Genomic DNA, 13,867 nt, shown 5'->3' with positions numbered 1-13,867 from the left:
GAACACACTCTTATCCTTAGACAAAGCAAAATCACATAGTCAACACAGAAGCGGACACCCTTCAGGATCAAAAGGTTCAGTGGAAGCCTTGGAACGCAGCTCAGTGGTAGAGTGTCTAGCATGTGTGAGGTCCTGGGCTCAGTCCCCAGCTCCACAAAGCAAAACAAAACAAACATTCAGTGCACTAGGAAAAACCAGAATTCAGATTGGTGCATTAGTGAATGGGTTCCTCCAAGACCAGGAAGGAGAATGTCCATTCTTGCCTCTTCTAGTCAATATTGTACAGGAGATTCTCATTGGGAAACTGCATGAGAAAAATGAAGTAAAAACCATATGCATTAGAAAGTAAGAAGTAAAAAATGACCTGTTTGCAGATGACATGACTTATACAATCCATTTTTTAAAAAACGCATTTAATCAATAAGTTCAGCAAGGAAGCTGGATACAAGATCAATATTTTGAAAAAATTTATTTTTATACATAGAACTAACAAACCAAAAAACAAACAATTTCATTTACAGTAGCATAAAAATAATAAAATGCTTAGGAATATTTAACAAAAAAATGCAAAACTTTGAAAACTACATTGTTGAAAGACATTAAAGAAGGGCTCATTAAGTGGAGGGACAGCCCATGTTCATGGTTGATTTAACGTGGCAGATTACACAGTCTGTAACAAAACTCTGCTGACTTCTTGGCAGAAATTTGACAAGCTGATCCTAAAATTCATATGGAAATTCAAGGGGCCCAGAATAGCCAAAACAATCCTGAAAAAGAAGAACAAAGTTCAAGAACCCCGTGTCCTGATTTCAAAACTTCAATACAAAAGCTGCTTAATTAAACTCTGGCACATGGAATAAAATTCAGAGCCCAGAAATAAACAAATTTATGGTCAATTGGTTTTTGACAAAGTGTTGAGACAATTTAATGAGAAAAGAATAATTTTTCAACAAAAGGTGCTGGGACAACTGGATATTCAAATGTAAAAGAATGAAGCTGGATTCATAGGAAAATAAACCAAAAATGGTTGATTAAAGATTTTAAGAACTAAAACTAAAAAGGAAGCACAAGTATAAATATTTACGACCTTGGATTAGGTGATGGTTTCTTAGGTGATGACATCTTAAGCACAAGCAACAAAAGAAAAAATAGATTTGACATCAAAATTCAAAACTTATATTCAAAGAATATCAAGAATGAGAAGCCACAGAATGGGAGGAAATGATTGCGAATCTGATAAAGGACTTGTACTGAATGTATAAAGAACTCCTACAACTCAGGAAAAGGACAAATACACAGCCCAAGACAAATAGCCATCAGGTTAGTCATCAGGGAAGTGCAAATTGAAACCACCAGGGGATACTACTTCTCACCTGCTAGGGTGCCTGTGGTGGAGAGAAGAACTAGGGTCTGCATGGATGTCAAGAAGTCCTGAGGCCCTCACATGCTTGGTGTGAGAATGTAAAAGCAGTTCAGGGTTTCTCCAAAAGTTAACTATGACCCAGGTATTTCATGTATATACCCAAGCAAATCGAAAACTCATGTTAAAAAAACTGGTACATGAATACTTAATGTGGCATTATTCATAGCTCAATAGTGGAAAGAACTGAAATGTCTACCAGCTGACACCTGAATGAATGAATTAAGAATGGATGAATAAAATGCATTCCAGAGGGCTGGGGATATAGCCCAGTGGTTGAGCATTTGCCTTGCATGCACAAGACCCTGGGTTTGGGCGGGGGGGGGGGGGGGGAGTTAATCTCCTTTTGGTATTCACAACAGCCAGGAACTTTATTGATGCATTTTAAACCACATTAAATAAAGAGTCTGTTGCCTTAAAAAAAAAAAAAAAAAAAAAAAAAAAAAGACCCTGGGTTCAACCCTTAACACTGAGGGAAAAAAATTCCATAGAATGGAATATTACTTGACCATAAAAAAGAATGAAGTTGAAGTTCTGATCCATGTGACATTGATGAGCTTGAAGACAAGTGAAAGAATCAATCACAAATTATATATGATTTACCAGGAAATTATATGTAATGTCAAGAATGGGTCAATTCATGTAGATAGTATATTAGTGGTTACTTTAGCTGGAGTGGTTTGGCTAGAAATGGGGAGTGACTGGTAGCAGGTGTAGTGTTTCTTTGGGGATAATGAAAATTTCTAAAATTGCTAGAAGTGAGGGTTACACAGTCCTGTGAATATACTAAAAATATTGTGTTGAGTGGCAAATCTTAGGTTATGTGGGTTATTAATAGAGCTAAAAATGTATATAAAGAAAATGAGGGGCAGGACCTCTGGTTACAGGCCAAGCCTGCAGCCTGGCCTGTAACCAGCCTGGCCTATAGCCAGATGGCCTGTAACCAGGCCATCCTGCCATCCCTGCCCTCCTGCTTTGGCCTGCTCTGCTCCCCCACCACCCTTGGTCACCCATTTGCTGCTGCCCCTGCTTGTGTTTTCCTGGCCCACAGCACTTCTTAAAAAGCCTGCTCTGTTTTCCTGGAAAAGCATCTGGGACCCCAGAATCCATCCTGGGGGCTCCCCCAGCACCAGAGCCAAGCCCTGCCTGCAGTGCACTCCTAACCCGTTCCAGGGGGCCTGGGCAGCAGCACCCTCTGTAAAGGTCAGCCACCTTGCTGACCCTGGGCCTCAAACCAGCGAGGCCCCATTGGGAGTCACCAGATCGGGCCTGCCCTTTCCTGTGTGGCCTGTGATGTGGGTGGCGGGGAGTTACAGGAAGGGAACAGATGGAGTATCTGGGGTGAGAAGATGTGAAGGGGGACTCCAAGGTCACAGGTTGTTGGGGGAGAGCCTAGGCAGGGCCTCCCACATCGCCCTCCTTGCCTTCAGCCATCATAAGCCCTGGGGCACTGGGTGCTCCCAAATAGGCTTTATTCAGGAGTCAGGGGGCCTCCTCTGGTTCCTGCCTCCCAATCCAGAGAACCCTACTTGGGTAGGGCTTGTTTCTCCGCCCCTGCCTCCCCAGCCGCATGGGCACACGGAGCCACAGCCTAACAGAGCAGGGCGGCCCTGCTGGACAGGGGCGCGCCCAGAATCCCACCCCCTGCAGTAATCCATATTGGGGCAGGAAGGGTCCTGGCTGGAGTGCAGCCATCTTGGTCCCAGAACTGGCAGCCAGCTGGGATGGTGTGGCCTAGATGCTCCCGATGAGGCACAGGCCTGGCAGCCTTTCCCTCCCCAAAGGCCTTCAGCCAGGAAGCTGAGGGGCTGGGAACAGGGTGGGGAGATGGCAGTTGAGCAGCGACCTGGGAAGGCAGGAGGCACGTCTGGGGACAGCCCTGTACTCAAATGGCTTGAGGAAGAGGCCTGGAGATTGGAAGGGGTCAAGGGGCTCCTGGGAAACCTGAGATCCTCTGGCTCCAGGAGAGCAGCCTGCGGCCACAAGACAACTGGATACGGGGTACAAGTGGCCACTGGAAGACTGCTCAGGAGTCTGTGTCCCCCACACCCCAGGAAGAGGCACTCCTTCCTGAGGCAGTCGGGCTAGTCCTGTTGAGGCCTCCTAAGGGGATCAGAGCTGGCCTGGGATCTGGTCAGAACCTGGGGTGCAGAGGAGGCACTTGGGCCACAGAGCAGGACCTTCCCAGGAAATGGGGACCTCTTTCTTGGAAAAAGACAACCTGAGTGAGCAGGAGGTCAGGGTTCCCCTCCCTTCCCCCAGGCTTGCCTTGAATGTTGTCCCCTTCAGAAGAGTCCAGCCAACATCAGGGGAGGCAGCAGCAATAGTCCCTGGGAAGGACCCCACATGTGACCGGAGCTCAGCCTCCGCTCCCTGCTCTCTGTACCTGTGGGAAGGAAGGAGCTTTGGCTCAGCTGGAGAGAGCTGCTACTGGCCTCACCAGCCCACCCCCAGCAGGGAGCCACCGCCAGGGAGGAAGTGCCTGCTGCGGGTGCAGGCCCTGCCAGCCCAGGCCACCTCTGCTGGAGGCAGGTGGGAAGGAAGGAGGCTACTGCCCTTACCTGGCAGGGATGACTGCAGGACCAGGGTACGCCCACCCCTGGCATTAGCAGCAGCAGAAGCATTGGGGACATTGGGCCGGGACTTGGAGGAGGGCCGTCCCGTGTGGTCCAGGGTGGCCTGCAACTCATCTGGTTTGGCCTGGTCTGGAATATCTGACACCAAGATCTCACTGGAAGGAAGCAGCTCGGCTTCTGCCTCAGCCTCTGCCTCAGCCTCTGCCTCAGCCTCTGCCTCAGCCTCTGCCTCAGCGTCTTCCTGTGCATGGAGTAGGGATTCCCTTGTCCCTGTCAGGGACATCTCAGGGTAAAGAGGTTTCTCTGGGCTCATGGAGGGTGCTCTTGTCTCGCTTTCTACTTTGCCCGTGTATTTTGGAACAGAAACATGGGTCGATTTGGGCACGGTGACCGGCCCTTCATCCAAGGAGAGCGGATCATGAGCTGTCCACGCAGAAGGGACCTCACTCGTTAGGGAAGGCGGAGCCTCTGTGGCCGTCGCGGAGGGCTCCTTGGTGGCTGAGGAGGACGGGGTCTTTGTTTCCACAGTGGGCGGGGCCTGCGTGGCCGGGGAGCCCGAGACCTCTGTCACCCAGGAGTGCGCGACCTCTGTCGCCGGGGAAGGAGCGCCGGCTTTCCTGGAGCCTGAGGCTTCCGTGGCCCGAGTGGACGGGGCCGCAGTTTCCAGGGAGGGCAAATCCTGCTCCTCTTCCGGGCCACTGATGGGCTCTGATAAGACACCCAAGGCCGTGTGTCAGTGCCACAAACCGGACCCCGCCTCCCTCCGCCACCGCAACCAACGCGGGGCAACCATGGCTAGCAGGACGCACAGACAGCGATAGGGACACCTCCCCAGCGGGTATGTCCCTCGGGGATGACCCTCACTGATAATGTCACTTTTTTTTTTTTTTTTTTGGTACCGGGGATTGAACTCAGGACACTCGGTCACTGCGCCACATCCGCGCCACCGCGCCCGGCCCTCCCTTCTTGTTACTGGCACAATTGCTCCTTCATCCACCTCTCTCCAGTTCCCCTGCGTCCTCGCCGCTTTTCAGGGACATCCTCCAGCTGCGCGCGGGTTCCTAAGGCACCTGCCGCCCCGCAGGCCCCGCCCCCAGTCCCTCCGCCACGCCCACTGGCGCGGCCCCAGCCCTTTTCTCCCGCCTTCACCAGCTGACCTCTCGCGCGGTGCCGGAGAGCCACGGGATTCTGCTCTGCCCTCCGTAGCGACCGTGGGAAGATTGGAATCTGGTCACTTGGCATGACCGGACCAAACTGGACGCGCTAAGGGCAAAGCGAACCGCCCGGGGTTCCTGGCGGTCGCATCCCGCCCCTCCCTGCCACACCCGTCCAGACCGTCCAGCGGCGCGGACCTCTTCCCCGCCCCCGCCCCGCAGATCGCCCCAGCTCACCGCAGAGAGAGTTCTCGCAGCGGTAGTCAGGGGGACATTGCGAGCACGGAATTCCCTCCTGATAGGGCCTCTGTCCCTTCACGTTCCCCCTGCAAGAGGCGAGGATGGTGCTGGGGGGAGGCTTCGGTACCCCCACCCCGTCCCTTCACTCGTTCACACACTCGGTCTACAAGTGCCCCTGGGTCTGCTGCCCCCACTAATAAATCACTGGGCGACCTCGGGCTCCCTGTGGCCTTCTATGGCCAAGGAGGGGCGACCCCATTGGTACCCTCTCAGCTCCCTGGAGAATATAGCCCCAGACTGACACCCTTCCCACTTCCTCAGGCCCGACCCAGTTCAGATCTCCTTGGCTCTGCCCACTCCGGCCTCCCCACCTCCCCCCATCCCTGGGGCTTCCCCAGCACTTACGGGGGCTCGTAGTTGCACACCAGTAGATGGATGTTGGTCTCCTCAACTCCCTGGAGCTTCTCACAGAAGTGGGAACCACAGCCGATCCTCTCGGTCTTGCCCCAAACCACCTGAAGGACAGCCAACCCGACAGCTTAGCCCTGAACTGGGTGGGACGGTCCCTTACTGGTGTCTGTCTGCACCAGCCTACACCAGGCATCAATTCCCTGACCACTCTGAACAAGAAGTGGAAGTCAGGGGGACATTGCAAGCACGGAATTCCCTCCTGATCGGACCTCTGTCCCTTCACGTTCCCCCTGCAAGAGGTGAGGATGGTGCTGGAGGGGAGGATTCGGTACCCTCACTCCGGCCCATCACTGGTTCAGGAGCAAAGTTAAGGGGCATTTGCTGCCAGGGGCAAATGGCCCTGCTTATGGTTTCCTTTTCTTTGAATATTTTTGAACAAGAAGGTGGAGGTGGGGGAGTTCTTCCTTAACAGTCTACTCTTCCCTGCCAAACCTACCATTTCCCCGGGCCTCTTTTCCTGATGCATGGAGGTTGGGGGGAGGTAATGGGGATTGAAGGCAGGGTTGCTTAACCACTGAATTACATTCCTAGCCTTTTTTTTTTTTTCTTTTGAGACAGGGTCTCACTAAGTTGCTGAGGTTGGCCTCAAATTTGTGATCCTCCCGCCTCAGCCTCTGGGGTTACAGGTGTGCCTCCTTCCCTCTTTAAATCTTCCTGCAGTTCCAGAGTTCTGATATAGCCTCTTGAATTTTTCCTGTGGATTATTCCTAAAGTTCCTTGCATTTTATACAAAGAAATGAATCTTAAATGGAAGAAGCTTAGACATCAACCACAAGAAGTCCAAGGAGGGGCGCAGGTGCAGTTACTCTGCAAGTGGAACTTTTCCCAAACCACAGAGGCAAGGACCTGCTCTTCCTGTTTCTAGGTGTGGGTCTCCTAGCTGCTAGAATGCATTCCATCTTAAGTATAAAATTCTTGAGGAGCTGAGGATATAGCTTCGTTGGTAGAGTGCTTGCTTCTCATGTGTAAGGCCCTGGGTTCAATCTCCAGTACCACAAAAAAAAAAAAAAAAAAAAAAAGATTTTTTTTTTTTTCCAAATGACCTCTGTGTGCTGCCATGGGTGGAACCACCAACCTTCCCTTGCTATTTCTAGGAGGAGTTTGCCTAGGAGTCTTTCTGCTTATCAGCTGAAGATCTTCAATGCAGAAATGACACACAGTGCCTGTTCCCACAGCCCAGAGAAAGCTGGGGTGGAGCTGGGCATACACGATCCTGCTGGGCACGGCCAACAGTCCCTCTGGGAGCTTGTGTGTGCATGGAGAGGGAGAGAGGTGGCAGGGCCGGAGGGAAGAGGGTTGGGAGGGTCCTGGGGCCTCACAGCTTCCTGATCTGGGTGGGTGCTGTTGGGATTTCCTTCCCTAAAGATCAAGACTACAAATACCACCTAAAAGAGGCACAAAGAAATGGAACTGGAGGACGTGGTGGGAAGATGTTTGGTTTCCTTTTCTTTGAATATTTTTGTCATGTTGTCATTTGTATTTGACAAATAAGCACTGAGAAAAGAAAAAAGGATTCAACTCGAAGGTCCACACCGCCACCCCCGCCCACCCCTCAGTATACACACAAGTCTCTTAACTGTCAGTCCAAACTTTCAGATGCAGTGAGAACACAGCCGTGAGCAACAGGTGATTGTAAGAGGCAGGGAATGGTGTCAGAAGGCCCCCGAAATCTTCCTTCAGTGACAATTTGCCTTACTTATTTATTGGCACTGGGGATTGAACCCAGGGGCACTTTACCACTGAGCCACATCCCCAGAACGTTTTATTTTTTACTTTGAGACACGGTCTCACTAAGTTGGTGAGGGTCTCACTAAGTTGGTGAGGGTCTCGCTAAGTTGGTGAGGGTCTTGCTAAGTGGCTAAGGCTGGACTGGAACTTGCAATCCTCCTGCTTCAGCCTCCTGAGTCGCTTACAGAGACAGTTTGCTCTTACACATGGTTAATTAAAGCAAAACTTAAATAAGATTGTCTATTTGCTTTTTCAGTCTCAGGTGGATTAGATTCAGCAAATTAAGCATCATTATACACATCAGGAGAGAGAGAGGGAGAAAAGAGCAAAGTTAAGGGGCATTTGCTGCCGGGGGCAAATGGCCCTGCATATTTTAGTCAAAGCAGGAGAGGGCAGGACTGCTCAAAGCCCAGTCCAAATTTCTCCTATGACAATAACTACCACCCATGAAATTGGCTCTGTGACACCTAACTTATGTCTTGCCAGTATTAGGCCAAAAAGGGTGGTCTGGGTTTTCAAAAGATGGTTTTATGTTTTTGTTTGTTTTTGGTATCAGGTATTGAACCCCAGGGTTCTTCACCACTGAGCCACATCCCCAGCCCTTTTTTTAATACTTTATTTAGAGACAGGGTCTCGCTGAGTTGCTTATGGCCTCGCTAAATTGCTGAGGCTGGCCTCCAGTTCGAGATCCTACTGCCTCAGCCTCCGGAGACACTGAACCCGACAAAATTTGTGGGTTTTAAGGAGTGAAATGACGATGGTTTGGACAGTTTGAGAAGCAGACTTCGTCAAAGGCCTCCGCAGCCCATACTGGCTGTGCAGTGTTGAGTCTTAGTGAGCACCTAGGGGTTAGAGTGCTGCGGACCCACTTTGGGGAGGTGGAGAGGCTCAGAGGACTTCCCGGCAGGTGAGAGAAGTGGCCGCCCCCGCCATGGCCCCACCCCTCCCCGCCCCGCCCTCGCTCACTTGGCCCCGCCCCACCCGCCGAGCCCCGCCCCTCCAGCCGCGCCTCGCACCTGCGTGTAGTGGCCGCACATCTGGCCTGGGGTGCAGGCGGCGGCGCTGAGGTTGTAGTGCTCCCTCTCGTGGTGCCACTCCTCCATGGCCAGCGGCACGTCCAAGCCCTCGTCCGTGATGGCGAACAGGTTCTCTCCGCGCCGCCCGCGCTCCTTGTTGTGGCCCCACACGCACTGCTGTGCGTAGGCCTTGGCGAAGGCGGCCAGCTCCGGGTCCCACCTCTGCAGGGCATGTGGGAGGGAGGTGAGGACGCCTTGGGCACAGTGGAAGTGGGAGAGGGAGGTGAGGGCGCCCACAGATCCTGCAGGGATCAGGGCAGAAGATTGAGGGTGTCCTGGGGGCCTCAGGGGTCCAGAGACTCATCCAGCCACCCACTCGCCTTAGAGAGGTGACCCTGAGTCATGACCTGTAGCAGCTCTCTGCTCCTGGTGGGCTTCTGTGGGAAGGGGAGAGGGGGCCACCCCAGGCAGAAAATTTCCTCGAACTTGGGACCATTCACCACCTGTGTGACTTGAGAGAACTCTCCTAGATAGCGGGAAGATTGAGTCACCCATATGGTGTCTGTGACAGTTATTAATCTCCTATGTACAAGGCGGGCAGTGATACCCTTCTCAGGGCATTTAAACTGCTCTGAAGCCCACAAGGCGTCCAGTGAGATGGCCAAGGCTGGGGTGTTTATTCAGTCCATTTTGTCTCTCGCCCTCCTCTTCCCTCTGTCCCCACTCCCCTTGGGACGGTCCAGCCCCATGCCTTTACCCTCTCCAGGCTTCCCTCCCAGGTGCTATTCTAAGTGCTCTCAACTGTCATCTGACAAGCCTTTCCCCAAGAAAATTAAGCGTCTTGTGTGACAATGCAGTAGGCCCCTCACTGAAGGGCCTGGCTGCCTATCTTCTGGCCCTAGTAACCCACAGTTGTCGGGTCCCAGAGGCAGTGTTCTCCAGGGGGCCTCAGGTGAGATGCTGGGAGGGGGCATTTTAGGATAGAGGGCCTCTGAGGTTCTGCTTCTGGCTGGGAGGACAGACTGAGTGTGGGTGGGAGGAGGAACTAGCAAGGCATCTGACCCAAAGGACTGGGGAGGGAGGCCTGGATCCCATTAAACTTTGTCCTTGGCCTCTCCTGGAAATGGATGTCCTGGCGGCAACTGTTGCTCCACCCTCCAAGCTCAGCCAGCTTTGAGAGCCAGACAGCCCATAAAGCAGCAAGAGCCGGGTGACCCCCGGGGAGGGGGCTGTGTGGCCACGCCCACTCCCCACCCACTCAGGGCTCCCTGAGCAGCTGCTGGAGTGGGGATGGAAGGTCCAGGCTGGGACAAGGCTAGGGCCGGGACCTCAATGAATCCCTTTCTCTCTCTGGGCATTTTTGTCCCAAATCACTGGTCCCTGAGTTCTCTCAAATTCAGCAATGGTGGAAGAGTTGGGGGGGGTGGACCAGGATGCCATCTAGGGTGACCGCAGGCTCCAGGCTAGACTGAAGGCTCCCTCGGGGTAGGGCAGTCATGTGTCCCATGTCTGACACAGTCCTGGTGCATAGTCGTGCTTAACACATACTGTTGATGGCAGAAGTGGCTCTGCTTAAAGCAGCCTCCCTACAGAGTCCAGGAGTAATTTCCATTCTGATTAGACACTTGACGTCCTAGAGAGTCGTTGCTTTGGGTATGAAGGCTTCTCAGTCATCCAGAGCGCCCGTGGAGGTGCTCCATCCACCTTGGCCACTTGGTCACCAACTGGAAGCAAGTTCCCTAGTCCTTCCATTCATTCGATACTCCTGGGCACTGTGTCAGCCCTAGGACAACAGCAAGCACCAAGGAGCCCAAGTTCATAGGGTTGTAAAGTCAGCCGGATCAGGATGTGGTAAATACCATAAGCAGTGAGCACTACCAGGCACCAAAGAGGGCCATTTAGCCCAGGCTGAGGGTGGAGAAGGGGACACCCAGCCAAGTGTTCAAAGATGAGGTGTTGGCCAGGTGGAGCCGGGGAGAGGCGCTCATGCAAAGCCCAGAGCTGAGACATTCCCACTTCCCTTGGGACAATTCATACTCCATGCCTTTGCCCTCCCCAGACTTGAGGAAAGCCAAGCTGCTCAGGTAACTGAAGGCTAAGGGTGAACGGGAGAGGGGGCTGGAGACAGAGGCAGTGGCCAGAACACACAGGGCTTTCTCAATGAGGAGGCAGTCGGGAGCCAGTGGGAGCCACTGAAGGTCTTGGACAAGGGGCAGAGCCATGTGTTAGAGCTCTCATTCTTGTAGCAGAGGCCAGTGGCTGGGAAGGAGGTGGGGGCTATCCTAGGAGTCTCTGGGTGCAGAAAATGGAAGACTGAACCTGGTTTGTGTCAAAGAGAGAAAAGGCTGGGGGTGGGGAGGTAGGAGTAGGTAGGGTTCAATGGAACCTTCTGGAAGGTAAAAGTAGTGACAAGTAGAGTGGAGGCTAAGGGAGAGGGGAGCAGCTGTGATATGTCAAACCTGCCTCACCCGGGATCCATTCTCTCCAGTGTGGGAAGGGGGTGTCGCTCCATGGTCGAGCACTTGTCTGGCATGTGTGAGGCCCTGGGTTCAATCCCCAGTGCCACACACACACACACACCCACACACTCATTGAGCACTGCTGTGTGTCAGGCACCGTTCCTAGAGCTTTACACGTCTTGCTCATTTAATTGTATAACTACCCTGCAGGGAGTTGTTCTATTATCATTCCCACCTCCCAGATGAGGAAACTGAGACACAGAAGAGTGAAATAAATACCTTGGCCAAAGTCATACAGCTAATCATTGAGAAAGCCAAAATTTGAATCCAGGCCATCTGGCTCCAGGGGCTCTGCATTTACCCTTTACTGAGGCGGAGCCTGAGTCCTGTCGCAAACGCATCCTGACACTGGCCCAGCCTCATCTCCACCTTATCACTTCCCAGGAGGCAGCAGCACATCACTTTGACATCTGGCACTGCTTCCCAGCATGTGGCCATACTCCAGGATGCACCTCTTGTCTGGGAACTGCTCCCAGCCTGCGTAGACCCTCATCCTGGGCCCACAAGACTGGAGGGCATTGGGGATCTACAGACAGGGACGCTGAGGCCCAACAGGTCACAGGCCGCAATCAGGGGGCTGTTGGCAGAGTGGAGGCCATCATCCGGGGCTCTCTGTCGTCTGCATTTCCGGGCTGCCAAGGCCAACGGGCGGTGAATGGGGTGAATGGGGCGTTGGGCGTGTAGGCAGAGCCCTTCCCACAGCTTTCACACGTCTCATCCTGTGTGACTCTCAGGACAGGGGTTGCCAGGCCCATCTTCCCATCAGGGAGCAGAAGGGAAAGGGGCACCCAGAGTTACTAACCCAGATGGGACGGAGCTGAGGTTAGAATTCAGGCCTTGGGCCCCCAGGCTCACTGCTGTGCTCCCCAGGGGTGACCTTGCTCTCTCAGACCAGCTCCAGGGCTTCCTGGACACTGCCCACCCACCTCCCAGGCCCCCGGGAGAGGCTGGAGAGGACCATGGGAAAGGGCAGGAAGGGAGTGGATTTCCTCACCTCATCTCTAATCTTGAGCACAGACATCCCTCCTAACCCTGCCACCAAATGGCTCTCCCTGCCTGGAAGAATCCGGTTTCTGTCACCTTACACACATGCATGTGCCTTTTCTGCATCTGTTTCTCACTGGTACATAAATAGTATATTTATGTACTTTTTTTTTTGAGATTTCATCCCTGCCCACAAAATTATATCTGTGAGGTTCAATCAGTGGTGTGTGTGTGTGTGTGTGTGTGTGTGTGTGTGAGAGAGAGAGAGAGAGAGAGAGAGAGAGATTATGACCCCATTTTACAGATGAGAAAATGACAGATGCTGAAAGGACTTGGCCCAAATCATAGGTCTCGTTAGTGATGGAGACAGAATTTGGACTGTGGGGTCCAGAGCTCCGTCTGCTTCTGGTTCCTGCTCCCACCTGCCTCCTCAGTACCTCCCTCCTGCCCCAAGTGCAGACCCATCAGCTGCCCTTCCTTTCCCCATCATCTTGAGGGACTTCTAAAAGACTCTTGTCACAAAGGTGACCCCTTATAGAGGCACATGCATTTTTGGAAGTGCTGGGAGGGGTCACTGGAGTGGGAAGCCAGGGCTTCCAGGTCAGGCTCTCTCAGCTGCAGGAGCCCAAGCATGTCCCTCTGAACCTCGGTTTCCTCATCTGTATTATGGGGCCGCTCATGGGAACCTGTGAGGTGAACAATGTCAGGATGCTGTCACTGGCCCCAGAGGCGAGTCTCCAGAGACAGCCAGCTTCAGCATGGGAGGGTGGAAGTGGGGAGGAGCGGTGGGCCGTGGGCCCTGCCTGGCACCGCTCCCCCAGCCGCACTCACCATCCGTCGCATGTCGGAGGCCGGCGGGAACACCTGGGCGCGGTAGAGGTTGTGCAGCTCCACCATGGCACGCTGCTCATCCTTCGTGAGGGCTCTGGTGGGGTCTGGAGTGGCCACCAGCAGCAGTGGTGGCAGCAGCAGCAGCGCCCGGAGACTGCAGGAGCTGTGCATGGTGGCCAGCACTCCCTGCCTCTCCCGTCCAGGGGTCTGGCGGCTGGATTTAAAGTCCTTCCCACACAAGCACCACCCTGGCTGGGGTGGGGCAGCAGGGCTTGTGTCTGGAGGCCCCGTGGCTCTACAATGTCTCGGGGAGGGCTGGGTCCCAAACAGAGGCGAGTCCACTCCTCCTGAGTCCTTGGCAAAGCCTCCTTTCTCTGGTAACAGGGGCGCAGGCCAAGGGCTGTGTGAGTTCTGCAGTCCCTCCCGAGCCGCAGACAGAGTCTCAAGGGGCAAAACATCTGCAGAGAGGTGGCTGGTCGCCCCCGGGCCCCACCCACTGGGTGCTAAGGAGAGAAACCACCCAGACCTACCAGCAGAGGATGGATCCGGTGAGACAGGGAAGCCACGGTGGCTTTGGAAGGACACAGGAAGATGAGATGTTTGGTAAAAGGTCCAACCTAAGTCTGCATCCCAGTCCTGCCCCTTGCCATCTGCGTTTCTGGCAGTACTGAGTGACAATAATCGTGCCTACCCACAGGGCCGGAGGAAGGAGTAATGAGATGTAAGATCCTTCAGTGGCTCAAGTGGTATCTGTGCATCGTGAGCCTTTAGAAGGGAAGGCCACAACGCCCCGCATGGCCACAACACCCCACGTGGCCAGGGGAGGCAGGACCCTTGTGGTGGGAGAAGGGCCCAAGATGTTTCCGACTTTGGCTGTGTCCTGGCATCTGGCCCCTTGCATGGGCAGGGTCTGGCCCCAGGTGTCTTC

The 13,867-nt window shown here is 53.6% G+C and overlaps 1 protein-coding gene across 2 annotated transcripts; it reads right to left on the bottom strand.

Annotated features, from left to right (window-relative positions):
* Positions 1-452: 452 nt before the first annotated feature.
* Positions 453-13,298, bottom strand: PI16 (peptidase inhibitor 16). Of its 2 annotated transcripts, none has more exons than XM_081293658.1 (7): positions 12,940-13,298; positions 8,606-8,827; positions 5,796-5,905; positions 5,388-5,476; positions 3,982-4,704; positions 3,689-3,806; positions 453-767 (listed from the first exon to the last, which is right to left on the bottom strand). In XM_081293658.1, exons 1-6 carry the CDS (start codon positions 13,108-13,110, stop codon positions 3,706-3,708), a joined length of 1,416 nt encoding a protein of 471 aa, XP_081149784.1. In that variant the 5' UTR covers positions 13,111-13,298; the 3' UTR covers positions 453-767; positions 3,689-3,705. The 2 variants fall into 2 exon arrangements, with proteins under 2 accessions (XP_081149784.1, XP_081149783.1); XM_081293657.1 differs by having other exon boundaries at positions 4,444-4,704; positions 12,940-13,133.
* Between the last annotated feature and the right edge of the window lie 569 nt (positions 13,299-13,867).

Source organism: Spermophilus citellus (genome assembly GCF_964194105.1).
Source record: "Spermophilus citellus genome assembly, chromosome: 5".
NCBI lineage: Eukaryota > Metazoa > Chordata > Mammalia > Rodentia > Sciuridae > Spermophilus > Spermophilus citellus.
The sequence above is the reverse complement of the archived record's forward strand: the minus strand, read 5'-3'. Positions and strand labels throughout refer to the sequence as shown.